The sequence below is a fragment of the Acomys minous genome (assembly GCF_964271855.1).
Source record: "Acomys minous genome assembly, chromosome: 3".
Taxonomy (NCBI): Eukaryota; Metazoa; Chordata; class Mammalia; order Rodentia; family Muridae; genus Acomys; species Acomys minous.
The window spans coordinates 115,056,650-115,077,876 of NC_140485.1; the positions used below are offsets into that span (position 1 = coordinate 115,056,650).

Below are 21,227 nucleotides of genomic sequence, written 5' to 3' on the forward strand. Positions count from 1 at the left end.
TCAGAGGCAGTCCCCGCTCTCTTCCCCCATGCGAAAGCGGAGAATGAACTGACCATTGCCTATGTCTGCGCACGAGCTCTAGGTTCTCTGCTTGCAATGGCCTTGGTTGGTGCAACAGTTTGTGCAGGCCCCCCAGGTCCAGATCCGCCAGCCTTGATGGTCTCCTAGTGGGGCTCCTGAATCCTGCAGTTCCTTCCATCCCCCCATTCTTCCATGCCACTCTCAGTGCGACCCTCAGACCCAGTATATGCCCGGTCCCCTGCTGGGTGGAGTCTCTCAGAGAATATCTGTGTTCAAAATTTTGGTCATTTAACCCATGGTAAAGAGAGTCAAAAAAGTTTCCAAGTGTTTAGTGTCATGTGGTAGACCATGGAGATGTTTGGAGACAAGCTGACCCAATTTATAATTTTGGTTCTGATATTTACTATTTAATTTCTAGGCTTATTACCCCAATTTTAAGTAGTATCTACCTGTCATGAAAACTAAATAATCAAGATTTAGTTAATATTTATAATATGCCTGCCTGCTAGCCACCCTTCTTTAATATACTTGGTAAATGTGGTTTTGTACAAGAAATAAAGACTGTGTTAACTGCAGCTCAGTTTGGCACAATAGTGGTTTTATTTTTTACCTTATCTCAGAGGAGGAATTAGGACTAAGAATTTTTAGCTCAATACAGCATCCTTTTTTGGAGAATTCCCTACCTGTGTGCTTGAGGTCCTGCCTCCTGCCCCGGGAGAAATATGGACTTTATACACGGTCAACTCAGGCTTCTTAAAACCAACAGAGGGCCTGTCTGTCTGTCTGTCTGTCTGTCTGTCTGTCTGTCTTTCTTTCTTTCTTTCTTTCTTTCTTTCTTTCTTTTTGAGACAGGATTTCTCTGTGTAGCCTTGGCTGTCCTGGACTCACTTTGTAGACCAGGCTGGCCTCGAACTCACAGCGATTCCTGCCTCTGCCTCCCGTGTGCTGGGATTAAAGGCATGTGCCACCACGCTGGGCCCCAGGGCCTTTCTAAGAATGAAACTTGCACAGGTAGTAGAGGGAGCGGAGGAAAGGGCACCCGCTCCGCAGTGTCTAAGACCTTTTCCAGTCCATAGGGCAGTGCACACTTGTCCGCCCTTTGAGTTAAACTTTTATCGCCTGCAACCATAGACTTTGGACGTAATTATAGGGGACTTTATAGTGGATATGAATCCCTGGTTCTGCCAAACTGACTTGAAATATAGCTGCGATTATACATTAACACCCTGTCGTTGTTGTAGATACGTTCGATTTACTGAGTTTATTATGTGCCAAACTCCAGTGTGTATTCTGTAAGAAATGCCTCTTACCTCAACTCCCTGACTTCTTGTAAACCTTCATGCTGCCTTTGGCTGCAGTGAGAGCTGGCCTTATGTGAGGATGCTCCGTGGAGTGTTTTGTCTCACTTCCACTAACGTTGCTGCACTCATCCCTTCTGGAAAGCTCTGACCAGGTGTTCAGAAGACACGGGGATGAGTAATGCATAGCTATTATTGTTGGAGTTTTCTTTTTAAATTCACATGACTTTTCAAAACAGAAATCTGTTAGATCCTAAGAGTTTTTGTTTCATTTATTTTTTTTATTTTTATTTATTTATTTTTTTTGTCCTCGAAGTAGTATAAGTCAACATGAAGAGTCTATCAAGCCGGTGATGCCACGCCCTTCCCGTGGCACCACGCCCTTCCGTGGCACCACGCCCTTCCCAAGCTGGGAAGGTCACAGAACCAAGCCAGGAAAAAGTTCAGTCAGGGCAGGTTAATTTGCCACTGAGACAGGCAGTTGTTCCCAGATTCTCTCATAGGTGACATTTACAACTTGCTAAGAGCAAACACAGCTTCTACAATATACATTTCAAGTGCCCCATGATGAACATTCATAATGTCAGAGTTAAAAGTTAACAGAGCTTGGAAGTATTAAAATAAATCTTTCAGTTGGGGAGTAGTCAAAGACAAACCCTGAGAACAGAGTGAGTGTAACTTACACTTAAGTGTTGTGTTAACTGGGACGCGAATGCTAAGCTTATTTTAAGCTAAATAAAAGATATTAGAAATGTAATTTCTTATTTCCATATACAGTTTCCCCAGTTTACTAATTTAGCTAAGGGTATTTATAAGCATAAACTATACTTATGGAGAAAATGTGGTACCAGGGAAAAAGTGATGTATGAACAAGATGCTTGGGGTAGAAGGAAATGTGGTGTTTCATCCCCCAGAGAGATGGAGTTCACCAGTGATGCTTCTGGGGAAGGAAGGAAGACCCCAGTGAAAGAGAGCGGTCCACATTTGCTTGCCTACCCTTTGCTCCCACCCCCATGCTGTGGTCAGGGAGTTGCTCTTGGTATTTGCCATGAGACTGACACCAAGCTTTAATTGGATGGCTAACATATGTCAGTCGGAGCGAAAATAACAATTCACACTTTCTAAGCACTTTAAATGTACAGCCCAAGTTAGCTATGAAGGCAGTGTTTCAGGGGTTTGAATGATGTAATTTGATTGCATGCAAACTGGCAAGCGGACGATTTGGCAACCTAATCCTTTCATGTCTGACTGTACTATAGTCAAACCTTACTTAAAGTTCTGTCAAACTGGCATGTGTCCCAAGGGAAGGAGGCTTAAGACACACCCCAGGATTCCAACGCTGGACTGGGAGGAGGCTTGGAATGTGTAGATGGTTGGAAATGTGGAAGCAGAAAGTGGTCCTTATGGATCTTTTGAGACTCATTTAGGGACAGTGCGTGTTGCAGCAGCAGGTTTCTAGGTTTGGACCTTGGAAGTTAGGTGGTTGCTGGTGAGATGGTCCCACTGGTACTGAGTCTGAGGGCTTGATTTGATCCTACATGGTAGAAGGTGAGACAGAACTCCTAAAAGGCCCTTTGACCTGCACAGGTGTGCTGTGGCATGTACACACACACACACACACACACACACACACACACACAGGCATGTGGCACATACACCATATATAAATGTGAAAAACAAAGTCAACTGGTAATGGAATGTTAAATCTAGAAACATTCTAGGTTTGTTTACAATGTTTTGTATTAAACAATAAAAATAGGCATATGGACTATTTTTTAAAATTTTTTATTAATTTATTCTTGTTACATCTCAATGGTTATCCCATCCCTTGTATCCTCCCATTCTTCCCTCCCTCCCATTTTCCCCGTATTCCCCTCCCCTATGACTGTTCAAATGGACTGTTAATAGGAACGTCTGAGTAGAGTCCATATTACTACCTTGGAATATATTATGTGGCAGAAGATTTTTAAATCAGAATTTCTAAACTATTATGACACCAAACGTTAAGTAGAAGACTAGAACTTTTTATAACAATGTGTACATTTAGACTATTTATAGTGACTACTGAGTGTTGTTCAAATTAATGTCTTTAGGATCAGCGAACATGCTGTAAAATAGAGGGTAAATATGTAAGTTTGGGCTATTGTCTAGGCACACTCTTCTCTAACCTGTTTTCCGGTATAAATGTTGGTGATTGTACTTCCTGGTTGTTTTGGTGATAGCATGCCAGCCCATGCTGCTTGCTGTGTGATTATCTTTATAACAAAAGTTGTTTTGAAACTTTAGATTTCTTCTAAGATACTTGTAAAATTGGCACATTAAATCTAAGCCAAGAACTCACAGAGATGGTGGTGTACACCCAGTACTGTACGCACAGCCTCCCTAACCTCTAATGCAGACTTAGACCTACAGATCATTTCGTAATTGCATATCCACAACTACACGAAGTTTGATGTTGAATTAAAAGGTTCTAATAGATTGTTTTGTGAGGAAGCTTGTTCCTGAAGAAATGCAGTTATAACTGCTTAACTTCATATCCGTTTTTAACTTTGTACCCTTTGTTCCTGAACATGTTTGAATCATCAGTAGTTGCAGAATTAAGTGAGGAGAAATACAAAAATAGCAGGTATTAGTTATGGCATAGCTAAGAAAACAGGGAGGTATAGCGGGTATTTTGACAGAGAATTTAATGGAGAAATTAGTTGACTAGATTTTTGAGGTATTATGAGTGGAGAGTGCGTTCATAGCAAAACAGAGACAGTCACTTCCAGGCTTGGAGACTTACAGAAAGAAGGGTCCTCTGCTCTGAATTCTGGGTTTAATTCTGGCACTGGCATGTGTATGTATGTCACTTGTATTCACCCCCATTCCTCTCTCTGGCCCCATTCCTCCCCAGCCCCCCTCCCCCGCTCTGGGCATCTCCTGTAGTCATCTTTCTTCCATGTCTATCTTCCTGAAAGAGAACAAATCATTTAAAAACCGATTCATCAGCAGTTTTGTGAATATTACTTTTAAATGCCTTGTGTCTGTTAGATGTGTGCTCTGCAGTCTTGTTCATGCTGTTTTGAGGCAATAGTGTATGTCATTTAAGCCCCTCCTGTCATTCGTATTGAGGGCACTCACTGCTAGTTGTGGGGGCAGACTAGTGAGTGGGTAGGGAGTCAGGCGTGCAGCCAGTGCAGGACAGCACTGAGAAGGATAAATTGTTTGACCATCATCAGGGTTAAAAGGAACCAAAGGCTCCTGTCAAGGCCTAAAGCAGCATTGATTGAAATATCTAAAAAGTCTGAGGAATTCTGAGAAGTATCTGAAAGCCAATCAGAGTGAAACAGAGGGGACAATAGCATGTGTCCAGGCAGTGACCGGCGTCGGATATATCAAGGCAGAGTCTTAATGAAGAGGAAGGACCGAGGGGAAGATGCATTCATTGCCTCACGGTGCAAACAAGGTGGCCTGCTTGATCACTGTCAGCCCTCTACTTCTCCACCCCCAATTCAGTTATGTGTGCACACATGGGTGTCTTTGTGTGTGTGTGTGTGTTCACGTGTGTGCACATCGGTGCATGGAGACTTTTTCTTTTCTTTTTGAGACAGAGTTCCTGGCCTAGAGCACATTGCATTTGGCTAGGACTTGTTCAAAGGTAAAATATTTTAATTTCTCTCACTTTTGACCCATTTTAAGTAATGGATTAACAGAAAGATGAAAATAAAGTTTAAAAGATCAGGAATAGGACACAGTTCTGGTGACACAGGTATAAGCCGCTCAAGGCAGTATTGTCAATATGAACAAGTCCTAGCAATGGACAGTCCATCACTACAGACACCCTGTTAGACTACAAAGGTTGGGCAATAAATTAATGAAAAAAAAATGAGATGTTTGCCTTCAAGATAATAGGAGACAAACCCTGAAGTTAAGGATGACGAATAATACTAAAACAACTGATTATATATTATGTTTGTGGTCATTCCCTAAAGTATTATATAATGTATGTTTGTAAAGTGCAAAAGCCAAGGTTGTGATATCTTGTCAATATACTTAATTGAAATTATTTTAAGGTGTAAAACAAGTGGTACATTTGTCATTCTGGAGAAACTTGTTCTTCATATCTTTTTTTTTTCAAGCTAGGAAAAAGATACTTACCCTGAAAACAATCTCATGTTCCCAAATATGGCCTTCAGCTTTCATTATGTGTAGTGATTTGGAGAGGGGCCCCTCACTTTCTATAGGGCTCCCATAGAGTTATTGAGCTGGGCCGCGCTGGGCCAAAGGGTAACCTAGGTGAAGGGTTTAGCAGCTCTTCAGGAGCCAGGTGACGGGAGTGAGGATGCCTAGGCAGCAGTGGACTTAGCGAGTGGTCTGATAATCTTCTTTTCTTGGAAGAAAGGTGGGAGGAAGGTACAGAAGGGGGTTGTGATGGATATGGCCCCAGCCCAGTGCAGCAGTGAACCAGGGCTGATCCAGAAGGCTCTCTGGGCTCCTGACATGGGGACTCATGATGCTGCTGCCTTCCTCTGAGTGTAAGGACACTGGGAGTCCAGTGGCCCTGTGGTCCACCTCTGTGACCTGCTCTTCTCCCCTGTCTTTACTTGCTTATTAAAATTTCTTTTTATTGGTCCTGATTTTTTTTCTTACTTCTATCTTAACTCTGCTACTATGTTTTTCTACTAATGACTATATCGGGTCTTTTGGGAATTTAATGAAAAGGGTGAGAGGCTGGAGAGAAGAAGCTTGGTGACAGAAGGTATAACAGTTACCAGGAAGATGAGAGCAAAGCTCAGATGACTGTCATGAATGACCGCGCCACCCTGTAGCGGGCAAGTTCCACGAACCTCATGTTTCTTTACAGTGCTGCATGTTTGAGTTTAGTGCATCTAGAAGACAAAAACCATCGAGATGGCGTTCTATTTCTGGTGCAGTCTGTTCAGATGGCTGCTGGACACCCTCTTGCAAGATTAACTAATTTACAGTAGTTCTTCTCTATTCCAGAACAGGCAGCATTTGGTTGTAAGAGTGTAGTCTAAGCTATACAGAATAATACCTAATGTTGCGGGAAGGCAGCTGCACTCTCTGCTACACCACCCGCACACACACTATAGCCATCTTGGATGCCATTATTTCCCACTATTCAAGAAATAGGGGTGGTGCTCGAGCGACAGCTCAGTGTCCTGGTGCAGAGTGTGCATGGCTCGAGTGTAGCACCCAAGGTCAATTTCTAGCACTCAGGTGGGAGAGCTCACAACCCTATGTACCCCAGCTCTTGTGGATCCAAAGCTCTCTTCTGGGCTCCTCAGGCAGGACCAACACTCACACGCATGTACCCCGCCCCTTCACACATACACATACCCAACTAAAAATAAAGAAAAATGTCAGCTCTTACAGTTAGGCCAAGCACCTCAGCCACTGCTTTGTGTTAAAACTGATTTTCACAGCAGCTCTGGTCTGCAGAACTGATGGTATCTGTACTTTGTAAATCAAAAGAGCAAGACATAGGAAGGCCAGGTGGCTTTCACAGGGACGCAGGTGTGACATTCTGACCCTATAACTTTAGAAGAGGCATTAAAATATTTCATGAGTATAAGTCTCATTGTAGAGTGAGAAATATTCTAGGAGGTGTAGTTGTATAAAGTAATAGATAGGGATTAGTATTGTGTGATGGGTCCTAGAGTCACAGCTTTGGCAGGTTTTTACTAGGTAGGGTTAGGCAAGGATAGTTTCCAGATCTTTGATTTGACATACGTAGAAATTGAGTTGAGCTTTGGACTTCCATGTGTGGGAGAAAGTCTGTCAATGCTTAATGTGAGGCAGGTTTATTATTATTAAGTGCTCTCATGCACACAGTTATCAGGAGTGGGTGGTTGTAGAGCAGCAGGTGTGCAGGACAGAAGGTCCTAGAGCATGCTGTGACGGGCTTGGCATCTCATGCGCAGCGCTCTGGGGACGTGTCCAAGAGCTGCAGTGGGCCGGACTCTGGCTCATTCCATAGGAAAGAGCAATACGGTGAGTCCAGGTGATCTCTGGTGTCCCTCGTCTGCCCATGTTCCTATAGGGACAAGCTCATGGCCTGCAGAGGAAGCCCAGCACAGTGGTGGCTGTCCCTTGCCTACCTGCTGCCTTCTGTGCTTGTTTCTTACTGACATTTGATTGGCTGTTAGCAGCTTTTATATACATGGAGCTCAAGCAGTCCAGAAGCAAACACCAGCTGACGGATCACATGCATGTCCATTTATAACCACCCACTCAGTGTTCAATAAACATACACACCAGCTTAATTTTCTGCTGGAGATTTCTAATAGAAGTTTCTGGTGAATTGGTAGTCTTAAGACATAAAGAAAAGAAAAATCCTATGTTACTTTCCTCAATCATGTTTCCCCTGAAGTTAAACACATAAATTAAAGAGGTCTCTAGGCTTCTGTGTGGTGCTGTTTTCTTATCCATGTTATTGCACTGTCCGGAAAGGTTCCCAAGGACAGGTTCTGCTTTGCTTTTATTTCGCTGATTGGTCATTGTATCCTCACATGCTTTTTAGCATTTCAAGTTCACTATTTCATCCATTATTACTGATTTAAAAAAATGTCCAGTGGACTTTGTCTGTGGTTAGCCAGGGTTCACAAGCAGGTGAAAAGTTGAGTTCACCCTGGTTTCCATGTTTTCAGATGTTAGAGAGTTTACTAGCCATCAAAGCAAAACAGCGACACTCAACCTGCTGGATGGGTTGATAGCTGAGAAACTAAAGAGACTCGCAGCCCGAATGCACTGTCCTCACTTACCTGCAAGAGGGTTAGCTTCACTGCTTGGCCAAGTTAAAGACAGCTGTGATTGGATAATTAAAAACAGTTCATTTTTGTTGAAATATATGTTTTCAGGCTGGGCTGTAGCCCAGTTGGTGGGTTGTTCGCTTTAGAATGCACCAAGCTCTGGGTTTGATACTCAGGGTTGTGTAGGGTGAACGTGGTGCACACGTGTAGTCCCAATATTCCTGAGGTAGGGGAAGGAAGGCCTGTTCAAAGCTTATCTTCAGATATATAGGGAGTTTGAGGGCAGCTAATGTCCTAGAGGCTTCTTAAAAGCAGAAACATACACATACCCACGTGTGTATGCACACACACACACACACACGCACATACACACAAACACACTCACACATGTATTTGTGATGTTCTCAGCTACTCCATATGTGCTCCAACACTATAGTCCCCCTCCCAAAGATGTGTCTGCTTATTTACCACAAAACTAAGATGAATGAAGAGAAATCATTTGTCAGTAGCAAATGCAGTGTTTTCTTATTAAGTAATACGTATGTGTAGACCAAACTTACATTTATACCGCATAGCAGTGTTCTGAGAATTGTGTATATCTTAGGAAATGGGGGTTCGGTTGGATCCTGCAAGGAAATAGATGCCCTGCACCCTTCTCAGCATGGCCTGGGAGCTCCCCAACTCCATGTGTTTCCAGTCTCATGGCTCTGCTTCTTACATCATTAGTCACCACGCGCTAGAGCAAGAGTGCCGTTAGCTGCACCAGCCACGCTGCTGGCATGCCAGGGGGTTTGATGTCATGCCAAGCTATTCTACCTGTTACGTGGGAAATACGGACTCAATTTACAAGATCTGACTCAAGCATCACATCCTTCTGTTTACACAAGGTTTTTGGGTATTTTGTCCTAGACTTGGCCAGGTAGCTAGTTGTTTATTCTCTCTCTCTCTCTCTCTCTCTCTCTCTCTCTCTCTCTCTCTCTCTCTCTCTCTCATATTTATTCTTCTCTCCCTCAATACCTCCTGACTGCAGCCTCCCCTCCCTTTGCTCCTCCCAGTTCTCCCTTCTCCCCCATACCCCCTCTACCATTTCCCTTCAGAAAAGAGCAGGCCTCTCTCATGGAAATCACCCAAACATAGCGTAACAACTTTCAAGGAGACTAGGCACAAACCGTCATATTAAGGCTGCATGAGGTAACCCAGTAGGAGGAAAAGGGTCTCAAGAACAGGCAAAAGAGTCAGAGTCAGAGAGACACCCCCCCTTTCCCAGTGATAGGAGTCCCATATACACGCCAAGCTAAACAGCCATAACGTATGTGTAGAGGACTTAGCACAGACCCATGCAGCCTCCGTGATTGCTGCTTCAGTCTCTGTGAGCCCTGCTTAGTTGGTTCCGTGGGCTGTGTTCTCATGGTATCCTCTGGCTCCTACAATCCTTCCTCCCCGTCTTCTGCAGGATTCCCTGATCTCAGCCTAGTGTTTGGGTATGGGTCTCTGCATCTGCTCCCATGAGCTGCCAGAGGACACCTCTCTGGTGGTGATTGGGCTAGGGTACATGGCCTGGAATTTGGGATATCCATATATCCAAGGAACTTTGGATCCCCCTACTTCTGCCTCTTGATTGCTAGGATTATCGGCATGTCCCAGAATTTCCAGTCTTTGAACCCAAGGCTTGTGCATATTAGGCAAGAACTCTGCCAGCTGAGCCACATCCTAGCCCTTGTTTATAGTCTTTAAATTTTTTATTTAATTTATTTAACATCTATAGGTATTTTGCCTACATGTATGCCTGTGCCCCCATGTGTATGCCTGGGGTCTGCAGAGGCCAGAAGAGAATGTCAAATGCTCTGGGATCGGAGTTACAGAGCATTGGGAGCTGCCATGTGGTGGCAGGAATCAAACCTGGGTCTTCTGGAAGAGCAGCCTGTGTTCTTAGCTGCTGAGCCACCTCTCCAGCCTGTCAGTCTTTATGTGTGTATGCGCTCCGTATTGTCCCTCTTTCCTTCAGAGTATCCGTGGCCTTTTATTGTTTGTTGCCGTGCATTTCTGATAACGTGCAGGTTTCCTGAAGGAAGGGCCACATTGAGGTCAGTTCTCCATTCACAGTGCAGCTCCCTATCTCAGGCAATGGGGGCTCAGGGGATGTCTGTGGAAGGAAAGCTGGAAGCATGAAAGAAAGACAGGAGGGGGAGGGAAGAAAAGAAAGGGCAAGGGCGGGAAGGAGGGATCCTGTTCTGGCAGTTGGTATGCGCTACTTAGTTCTGAGAATTTTCAATGGAGGATGAAGTACCGTGACCGAAACCTGAATTTTCTGGTTCTCCAGTTAGTATTCCAGTTGTTGGCATGTCTCACTTCTGCCTACTTTGCCCTAGGAGAAGGGTTCTTGGGTTACTTGCCTGGGGCAGGTGTTCAGGGTGGGTCAAGCTTCCATTTTGTAGAACTTGGGGATCCCATCCCTGTGGCTGTAGAATCCTAACCATGTTTTGTCAACTCCTGTGTCATTGTTTTTTATACTCCCCTCCCCTCATGAGAAGCCTGTGAAAAACAAAGTGGGATAATGTTTCTGACCCTACTTTGCAAAGCAGGAATCCCTCCAAGCAGGGGAGGATGCCATCCCTGTTACTGCTGTGTGACCCGAGGACTTGTTCTCAGCCTGGCCTTCCTCCTGACATGGGTGTGCCTGTGTTGCTTATAGAGTCAAAGCGGCAGCCCTGGCTTACAATTTATGTTATTTGATTAGATTGCTTAACGACATTTGCTTGCCTGACCTGCCTTGGTGAACACATGCATTTAGAATGGGGAAGTACCCTCCTCTCTGCCTGAGCTCTTTAGAATACGCACTTAGAAAGAAAAGCATGTGTTATCATGAGCAGGTGTTTGCTGCTCAAATCAAAAGTCAACTGTCATGTCCATCTTCTTAAAATAGATGGCCAATCAGATGTGTGTGGCAGTTAAGAGTCTAAGTACACACACAGGAGGCAGAGGCAGGTGGATCACTATGAGTTCAAGGCCAGCCTGGTCTACAAAGCCAGTCTAGGACAGCCAAGGCTACACAGAGAAACCCTGTCTCAAAACAAAACAAAACAAAACAAAACAAAACAACCCCTAAATCATCTAAGCATGGCTTCGTTCGTCTTCAGACTTCACGGTTCCTGCTGATCAAGAGATTTCTTTAAGATTTATGCTTATTGACATGTCTCTTTGTCCTAAAATATTTTTTGGTGATATTCATTCTTCTGCTGATATCCTATGTGGACCCAGATTTGTATGAATAACACCTACCTCTTTTTCCATGACTCAGAATTGCATATCTTACTGAGTTTGGCACTCAGTGACCCAGAGTGGTCTTAGTGACCAGTCAGGGACCTTGAAAACCCCTGCATTCTGACTGGAACAAAAGCAGGAACTAAAATTTCAGGCAGAAACACCATGGTTTCTCTATATGGGATAGTGACTGTTGTGTGGACGCATAGGTAGATTCTGCAAACAACAAAGAGCAAACCCCCAGGATCCCCACACTGGAGTCAGTGATCACCTGTCAGCCTCACATGGGTGCTAATCTAGTTTGTGTCCTCAGAGCCCATTGAATAGATGATGGGTGGTTCACAGAAGAGGAGAAGGGAAACGAGTTGCTTGGCTCCTGTCCACACTCGCAAGTCACTCCCCAGTCAATCTTACGGAAAATATTTTGAGATTGAGCACAACAGAAAACTATGAATCACAGGAGAGCAACTGAGAAACGGGCCTGCAGCCATGAGATTACACACGCTGCAGCTGAAAAGTGTCTTAAAATAGTGAGGAGCCGGGAAGTCACCCTTCTGGGCGGCCACAGGCTAATGGCAGAGTGACAAGCGTGAGACTCTGCTGACCCCCGTCCAGGCAATACCGGGAAGAAACTGTCAGCATCTCGAAAAGTGAAGTCTACTTTACACAGTGTAAATCTGCCCTTGTTTGTGTTTAGTTCTGTGAGCTTTAATGAGCAGCGGAGTCAGAATGACCCCAAGCGAGATCCACCACCCTCCAGGACTCGTCCACATTCCTTCCTGTTCCTCTCCTAGCTCCCCCAAGCCGCTGGTCTGTTTCCCATCTTCCTTTTCTCTAACGCCAAGTAAGAAACCACATAGTGTGTTCCCTCTTCAGTTTGCCTCCTTTCATGTTATGTATTTTAGGATCATCTGTGGTGTAGCATGCGTCAGCGTCCCATTCCTTTGTATTCCTCTCCCTTTGCGTGAATGCATCGCAGCCCTTTGGGTCATCCATCAGACGGAGGGTGTTTAGGTGCTTTCTATTTTAAGGCACCTTTGAACAGAGCTCCAGACATTGGTGCAAAGTGCTTTGCTGAGCATATGCTTTCATTCATCTGTTTTCACGTCAAGTTAGAGGTGAGACTGCTGCAAAGTGTGGGCAGAACATAGTCAACTTTTAAAGGAATTCCCCCCTAGTGGGATTTTTGCATTCTCACCAGTGACAGAAGCTCTGCTTGCTTGCTTTGTGTCCTCAGCACCCCTTTGCATTTTGTGTCCTTCTAACTGAGTCATTTGAGGGGGCGAGCAGTGTCATCTCGTTGTGACTATTACTCGTCTCTCTCTGATGACTAATGATGGTGACTGTCTTTTGCCGTGCTCGATGGCCATCCGTACATTTTTGTCGTTTTGCTTTTGAGATAGGCTCACTCTACATAGCTCTGGCTGTCCGACAACTCACTGTGTAGACCAGGCTGGTTTCTGGGGAACACCATTCCTTTGTCCTTCCCACATATAAAATCAGGAACTGTGCCGGAATAGCTCTCTACAGGCTGGCCCAAGGGATGAAATCTCTGCATCCCAGGATGAGGATTGAAGCTGTGGCCTACCACATCTGACCCCTCATCCATGGCCACAGTTAAGAACAAGCACCCTCTTCTAAGGCTGCCGTCATTACGTTTCTAGAACAGTAGATGTGAAGTTGGAAGTAAGGGGAAGATGTGGGGGGGCCCTTGTTCAGACCTAAGTGAAACCCCTTCTTCTCGTTCTTCTCCTCCATTTGCTTTTGCAGCCCCCAGTCAGCATTTTCAACCCTGTGGCCTTCTTCTTCCTAGTCTGTGACTCAGGCGTGGGACACCCATGCCTGACCATTCTAACAAGCCTGACTGCAGGCCTCTAAGGCCATCTGAGAGCATCCAGAAGCATCACCAAGTGTGGAACGGGTCTGCAGTCCTCAGTGACTGAGAGCAGTTATTTGTGGGGGGGGGGCTGCTGTCAAGGCTACATGTGTCTGCCTGCCCCAATTTTGGCTTTGTCGGCAGCCTGGCACATTTCCCTCACGTAGTCTTGTCTCCTTGTGTCCCCAGGTCTAACTTGCCCACATTTGCCTCACTGACTCGACCTTTGTTGAAGAATTTTTCCTAGTGGGGGATGAGGCATTCTTTTCACAGCAATTACTAGCAAGCCACAGGTGACTTCAGTTGAGTGTATGCCACACTGGCTTACGGAGGCATCAAGCCCATTGGCCTGTTGAGCCTTTCCTCTGTGGAGTTTCTCAAAAGATCTTTCCAGCAAAGCTGGCATCAGTAACAACCTCTTCCACACCTTCTTTTCCCTCTTTGATATTCCAGTAACTGGTTCTATTTTGGCTTTCTTTGTTTTGACTTTTGAGATGACGTGTCTTGTAGCCAAGGCTGGTCTTGAACTCACCGTGTGGGCGATGATGATGACCTTGAACTCTGGCTCCTCCAACCTCTGTCTCCCAAGTACCAGGATTATTGGCATGGGCCACCACAAGTATCAATGGCTTTTAATACTTACATTTCTTCCTGGGTACAGCTTTTCAGCCAAGAGATGTCCCATTTTCTGTCCTTCCCTTTGTTGCAATCACACCAGAGAGTCCCTTAGGTCAGGCGCTGCTTCCTGGGGAATCTTGTCCCCCTTCTGTTCTGTTTGTCTTTCCGTGCATCCTGGTTACCTTCTACTTGGGTAGTTTTTCAGCATTTTACGGTATGATAGGGCCAAGCCTCATACCAGCCTTCCTTTTGTGTGTTTGCCCTTTGAACATTCACAAACCTCTCAGCTTTTCTGCTTTTGTGTTTTCTCATGATCATGCAGACAGTCCTTACAGGGCTCATGGTGTAATTACAATATGCTCTTTATGTGGCATGGTGACATCCATGGAGCTGTGCTGCAGCCTCAGGGCTCATAGAAGCTCTGCTTTCCTTAGTGAGTCTTTTGACACTTGATGCGCAGTGACAACTGCTAATGTGCCCAGGTGTGAATGGTCTCATTTTCACATGTCTCCCCACTGTGTGCATGCATGTGTGTGTGTGTGTGTGTGTGTGTGTGTGTGTGTGTGTGTGCAATCTTTCTCCCTCCCTCCCTCTCTCCACCCCTCCTATTTTACTACCTCTCTCATTCTTATATTTTCTGCTTCTTAAAAACAAAGTCAGATTACTACCCATTGATTTATTCTTGTCAGTATACACAGGCATTTAGATGCTGGGAGTGCGCAGGAAGGTGGTGACAGTGTCTAGAGCCTTGCATGAGAGATAGCAACCCAGCTTTTGTTGGGTCAGCTCAGCTCATGTGTTAAGACCAACTGAGCCACACTACAGTACCAGAGGCAAAAGCTAGTCTGTTCAGTAGGTATGAAGAGTCAGTAAACCTAATAAGTGAAGAAAGGATACTTTTGATCATGAGTTTGATGCTTTTATTAGGAACATTTTTCTAAGTATCTTGTTGGAATCAAAAGAGAGCTGCGCATATTGTCACACTGTGCTAGGCTGCCATTGTCAACAGGCATCAGAGAATGCCCTCTATCTGTCTCAGGGTGAGGTCAGCGTGAGAGGCTGCTGTCCTTGGGCAAGCATCAGCCGGAGGAAAAATACAGCATGCCTCTAATCTGAAAATGTCTCCATGAGGTGAACCAAGTCTACCAATAATCAGAAGACAAGTTCTCAGTGGAATGAAGATTCTGGCTTCTTGGACCCTTGCATTCTTAGAGATCTCTGTAATAAACCCGCCATGGACACACATGTGTATTCGTGCATACATATATAAAAATGTTTACAGGGCCTCATGTATCGTAGGCTGGCCCTAAGCTCCCTATGTAGCTAAGGATGAGTTTGCATGCTCATCCTCCTGCCTGAACCTCCGGAGCACTAGGGTGGTAGTTAAGTGTCACCACGCCCAGTCCTCTGTGAGATAACATTAATAGCCCAAGTGGGTTTTCAGGAATCAGTGGGGAAGCTGGAGTCCAGGTCAGAGCTGGAAGATTTGTCAATTTGCTTATTTGTGATTGATTGGCAAAATAAAGTGCTTACTGTGGATTGTTAATTTCTGATCATCACTGGGAGAGAGATTTTGTCTCACTGATCAGGTTCACCAGGCAAAGTAGATGTAGATTTTTCGCATAGATATCTGAATTGTGAAATTCTCTGCTCCAAGTTTAGCTTTAATTTCTACATTTAAGTTTCTGGCCATGGTGTGCCATTAATATAGGATGATAATAAGATTCAAAACTGTTGCTACTACTCTCAAGGATTTCAATAAAAAATTCGCTAGGCAAAAAATAAAATTATTGAGCTCTTCTTGTGATGAATAAATTGTACCATATATTAGCAGAGAGGATGCTAACAGAGGTCTATTATAGTTTGTCCTCAAGCCTGTGTTTGTGTGGGGGTACATGTGGGTGGACACATACACGTGCAGAAGCAGGTGTATGTGTACACGTGCACGCATGCACTCAGAGGCCAAAGACAGATGTGAGACAGCTGTTTCCTTGGTCGTTTTGAGACAGGGTTCCTCAGTGAACCTGGTGTTTACCAATTAGTTAGAATAGTTGGCCAGTGAGCTCCAGGGTTCCCCTACCCACCTCTTCCTTTCTCTGCTTCCCCACTGCCAGGATTGCACATGTGTACCACTGTACCTGTCTTTTTATGTATGTGCTGGGGGATCCAAGCTCAGGTACATGCAGGCATGTTTCTGACTGAACCATGTTCCCAACCACCAGACTCACACCTTTGTGACTTAATAAAGAATGCCCATAATTTATGAAAGAATTAAAATAAAAGCCAGTAGGATCTTGGTTTATTCTCTGCTATATTTCTATAGGCCGAGAGAATACAGACTATATTTTTGCAGGCATATAGATACTTAATATATGACCATATACATATGCACTTCCAGCTGAGCAAGGCGAGGGAAGTTTCATGGAGTAAGTAGAATTTTAATTGGAAGGGAAAGGGTGGGGCTGTGAAGTACTAGGGAATGATCTAGAAGCTTCTAAGGAATTTGACCCCAGAAGTAAGGTAACAGTGGCTGTTTAGGCAAACACAGGAAGTCCTGAAATGTAAGCTTGCTTCCCTGGTAAGTGGAGACTAAAAGGGATATTTTATCTGGTTTTCTAAATGAATTATTTTTAAGCTAGAGTCTCACTGTGTAGCCCTGGCTGGCCTGGAGCTTGATCAGGCTGACCTCAAATTCACAGAGATCCAGCATCTGCCTCTGTTTCCTAAGCACTGCAATTAAAGGTGTGTGCCACCACATCCGGCCCCAGAGGGATGCTTTAGAGAAATCTATAGGCATTTTGTCAGGTGCCTTGAAGACAGGAGAAATTGTGAAGTGCATATTGAGAGTGTTCTGCAGTGAAGTGTGCTGATAAAGGCCAAGGAAGTACCAAAGATAACCATATTTTGGGTTTGATTGACACGTACAATAGTAAAAGCACGAACAAAAATAGGGCAGCCAGAAGGGAAACGAACATTTGCTGAGAAGCTTTTTATATCTCAGACTCTCATCTTAAGAAAGGTGTTGAGCAGGGTCTTCCTCTGGGGCCCACACGAGCCTTGAACTTGCCTCCTGAGTATGGGACTATACGATCCCACAAACCCAGGGTGTTTCAAATTTCTTAACATTTAAAGTCACAGGGACACTTCACTGACAGGAACCACAAGGTACCTGGTGTTAGAACTGAGAAGGGTCTGAGAGAACGAGTTATCAATGAGACTTAAATCCAACCTTGTTATCTTACCAGCGAGAAAGCTGACTAGAAGTCCAGACCTGTCCACAAATTGCAATCTCTGGCCTGGGTATAGAGCCTGGGTGGAGATGTGGAAAGTCAATTTTTGAAAGCATCCCTTCATTCACCTCTGCTTTTTCCACTTTAAATTTGAAGAGCCACTGTACAAATAGTTGCACGCAGTGTGAATAGAGATACCATCTGTACAGGGTAAGTGTTGTGCGTTAAGATGGATAGAAAATCATTTAAATATTAGGCAACATTTCCGTGAATTCTTAACTAGTAAAACTCTGAACTTTTGCCTAAAGTTTATTAGTAACATTTTTTTCCTTTTGCTTTTCACAATATCACGATGTATCCGTTCAGCAGGTTCTTCATCACTGAGCCAAAGCTTTGTCAATTCTGAACATGCTTTGCGCTGCACATATGCTTAAACTTCTGATCATGGTCCTTGGTGCCATGTTGTCACATTTGATAGGGAAGCGGTTGCTGAGGCATCTGTCTAGCCTGATCTTAACCCAACCTCCCTCTTATTTATGATGTCCGTCCCTGGGAAGGATGGAGGGTGACTCCACGCAGAATTGATCCTGCATGTGCTCTGTAGACAAATAACAGGGCTCTGAAGGCAGTCTGGGGCCAGGTGTGATCCTTTGGGACATCTTCTTTTGTTCTCCAAGCCCTGTTAGATGCGAGGATAGAAAATAATGTCCGTCTCCCTGCTCCCACCCACTGTATCCTCCTGTCCCAGGCCTGAGCATGCAAACTGTAGCACGGGCTTCATCCCCACGAGCCCTTGGATTGTCCCGCACTGAGCTCATCTTACTGGGCAAAGTCTCGTCTTCCTTAACACCAACCGTTCACTTTCCAGCCTACGCTTCAATGGAGGGAGGGAAACCGCTGAGTAGACAATGTAAGGAGAGGGTTTGGAGAGTAGAAGAGTGATGTAGGGTGAGGATGTGGCAGAAGCGACTCTTGTTCAAAACAGTAAATAAGGCACCTGCTTTACATGTTTACACCTGGATTGTCACTGGCAGGGCAGCAAAATCATCACAAGACAGCGATTTCTAGGAAGTTACCACAGGATCGTAATCCTCAGGAGAATTTCCCGTCTCTTGAATGACAGCGCTAGCGATGGGGGTTTTAAAAATAGAATGCTGGCTTTGCAGTCCTATTTTAAACCAGTCACTGCTGGCAGTGGGTACCGCGTTTGTCTTGGTGTGAGTGCTGGGAGTTTATCGACAACCCGTCTCTGTGCTAAGCGGTTCAAAATGAGTGATCCTGAGCGGGAAGATGACAGGGCAATCTTGATCTCATGGTAGCATTGCAGAGGGAGCTGCAGGCCCAGATCTCCTAGGTGAATTCGTGGGTCTGAGAGCCCAGGTGTGGACACAGGCAGCTCCATAGTCACCATTAACCTCCTGGTGAGAGAGGAGCACAAAGCCATGTAGAAATGGGAAGGCTGCAGCGCTGCCAGCCGGGGTGTGCATGTGTCTAATTCCGGCTATTCAGCCTGAAGTCTTCAGAAACAGACAGGGTCCTGCTTGGACAAATGTCATAGGAAAAGGCAACCCACTCTTGCTGATTTATAGATCCCCTTCGCCAGAATGAGGGACACTTGCTCTTTTAACAAGCGGAACTAGCTGGGCCCTGTGGCCTCGTCGTTGCTATGGTGATACGAGCTCAGTGACCTCTCTTCTCTTGTGGAATGTAGGTGAGAAGGACCGAGGGGAGCCTGAGGATGCAGAACTGGTCAGGCTCAGTAAGAGGCTGGTGGAGAGCGCCGTGCTCAAGGCTGTCCAGCAGTACCTGGAAGAAACGCAGAACAAAAAGCAGCCTGCGGAGGGGAACGCCACGAAAGCCGAAGAGGGCGAGCAGAATGGCGTTGGCAGTGATAGCAACAGGAAATGAGAGAGAACCTTCCGGCTGCTGCCCCTCGGCTGAGTCGCAGCCTGACGACTCGCAGTGTGCTAGTTACTACGTGTCCTGTTCAAGCCCCGGAGAGCGCCTAACACTTTTATGATTGATGCGCCTGCGTAGCTGCGACACAACAGGGAAGAATGGGATGCTGAGTCCAGCAGAAGAAATGAATTTACACAAGAACACCACCGAGTTCGTGTGCCATCAACCATGTACAAGGGAGAGCGGGCGCTTAGGGAAAGGCCTGCCCGACTCAAAAGGCGGAGGGAGAGGACTTGCCACCGGACTGAATACTGCCGTTTACATTGCTTAGAGCATTTGACTACTTTATCTGAGGCCAAAATTTGCACACAGCTATCAAGTACTCAGTTCAGTTTGTCACTATTGAAATGATCATGAGTGAGTCCACAATGTGTCATGTTTGTCCCCGGTGTGCCATTATCATACAGTGATCTTTATTTACAGTAAATTAAGTTTCACGTAAATTATATATTTTTGGCAAAATGCAATCTTTTCTATGAAATGTGGGTAACATTTTTAAAGGTTCTTAAGCCTTATTTTGATAAGTCAGTGTGCCATACTTAATGTATATCATTGATATTTGTACCTTAAGCGTATTATATAATTTTACCCCCTTAGGCAAGAAACCAATCGGAGCCCAAGACTTACTCAGCGAAGCTTTGCACCGAGAAAGGATGGAGCTGAAGTCCAAAGTGAAACAGATAAAGGACCTTTTGATGAAGCCTGAGACTCTGGCCAAGATTAGGAAGGAGCTTTTTGAAGGGAGAAATTTTAATAACGGCAATCAAATGAACGATGCTGATTTCAGTATGACTTTGCCATAGCTTTCCACTGCTGCTATGCATGGTAAAAAGGATGAACTCTCAGCCCATTAAATAGCTCTTTGGTAAATAACCAGAGTGTTCTTACAGTTTCTACAAAGCCCACAAACCAACATTTGGTAAGAAAGTAACAACTTCTTGCCAAAGAAAACATATTTTTGCCTTATCATCATCATCATCATCATCGTCGTCGTCGTCGTCGTCATCATCATCACTACCACCACCATCATCATCAATAGCTGAAGTTGAGTTTTATAATGTTTGTTTTGTTTTGGTCGACTCATTTTTTAGAAATAACTTCTTACTTAGCTGTTGTGAGATGTTCTGTGGGTCCTTGCAGATAAAAAACAACAACATAGATTATGAAAAAAATCCTTCATAGACAAAAACAACAAAACACAGTAAAACCAACAACAGTATTCTGAGGGTCACCTGCCTCCTCGATATGGCCCTTGTTACTTCAAAACAAGCGTTGTCCGGGCTTGTCTTTTGTCACCTTTGATGAGAATCTAAGTGTTTATAGAGCATCAGTACTTGACTGAACATTTGTAAATGTAACCATTGCAGTCACTGGTTAAGAATGTTTTATGATGTCTATATACATTATTTTTTACTGATGAAAATGTTTGTTTGTTTGTTTTTTCATTTCCCAGTGAACAATGTTCAGGGTTTTTATTTTCTGCTTCTCTGAAGATGAGCCCCAAGTCTCTGTTATTTACAATTTGAATAGTTGCACTGGTTCATTTTTAAGAGAGCATTCTTGAAATGTTCCTCCCCATGTGATGTTCATTGTAGCAGCCTTTTTGGCAGTCATTTAAAAACTGCTGCTATCAATGGATGATGGGAAAAGAGATGATCAGAGATGAAATATGTAGTCATCTCACATCTACAATCCAGTTTGCTTATGGATTTGGGCTATTTTTTCCACCTGGGTAAATTCATACCTTAATTCATAATGTATTACTTTATAAGTTCCTACATTTTCATGCTCTTTAATAAATGTACTATTTACCCCTGTTGCTTTTCCTCCTCTTCTCTTCTTTCTTCTGGAAACTGTTGGACCTTTGTTGGTGTTCCGAAGCCATGGGCAGGGACTTAATGTGTCCTGCCTTTGTGTTAAAGGAAGCACATTGCCACATCATTTTTGACTCTAGACTGTTTCATGGTTTCAAATCAGTCAACTTAATACACAGATAACAACAGAACAGAAAATTCAAAGATAACCTAAGTAGTATCTTTAAAATAACTAATCCTGTATCACAAGTAGCAAATATGAAAAGAGCAAATTCTGTTGTACTTCAAAGGTGACACTTTCTACAATGGGACATTTCCTCCCTTTACTAAATACAATATTTCAAAAGTTGAAGATGAGTAATAAAGTCCCTAGAAACACACACACACACACACAC

At 44.4% G+C, this 21,227-nt stretch overlaps 1 protein-coding gene across 9 annotated transcripts in view; it reads left to right on the forward strand.

Annotated features, from left to right (window-relative positions):
- Positions 1-20,837, forward strand: part of AKAP7 (A-kinase anchoring protein 7) — a 119,310-nt gene extending 98,473 nt beyond the window's left edge. For 4 of the 9 annotated variants that reach the window (XM_084777786.1, XM_084777780.1, XM_084777782.1 and 1 more), the window contains one exon: positions 18,771-19,564. In XM_084777786.1, the coding sequence (XP_084633912.1) occupies positions 18,771-18,967 (197 nt within the window). In that variant the 3' untranslated portion in view covers positions 18,968-19,564. Of the gene's footprint in view, positions 1-4,720; positions 4,923-18,770; positions 19,565-19,615 lie in introns of those variants that run through there. The other 5 variants (XR_014778369.1, XM_084777781.1, XM_084777784.1 and 2 more) reach the window with 5 other exon arrangements.
- The last annotated feature ends 390 nt before the right edge of the window (positions 20,838-21,227 follow it).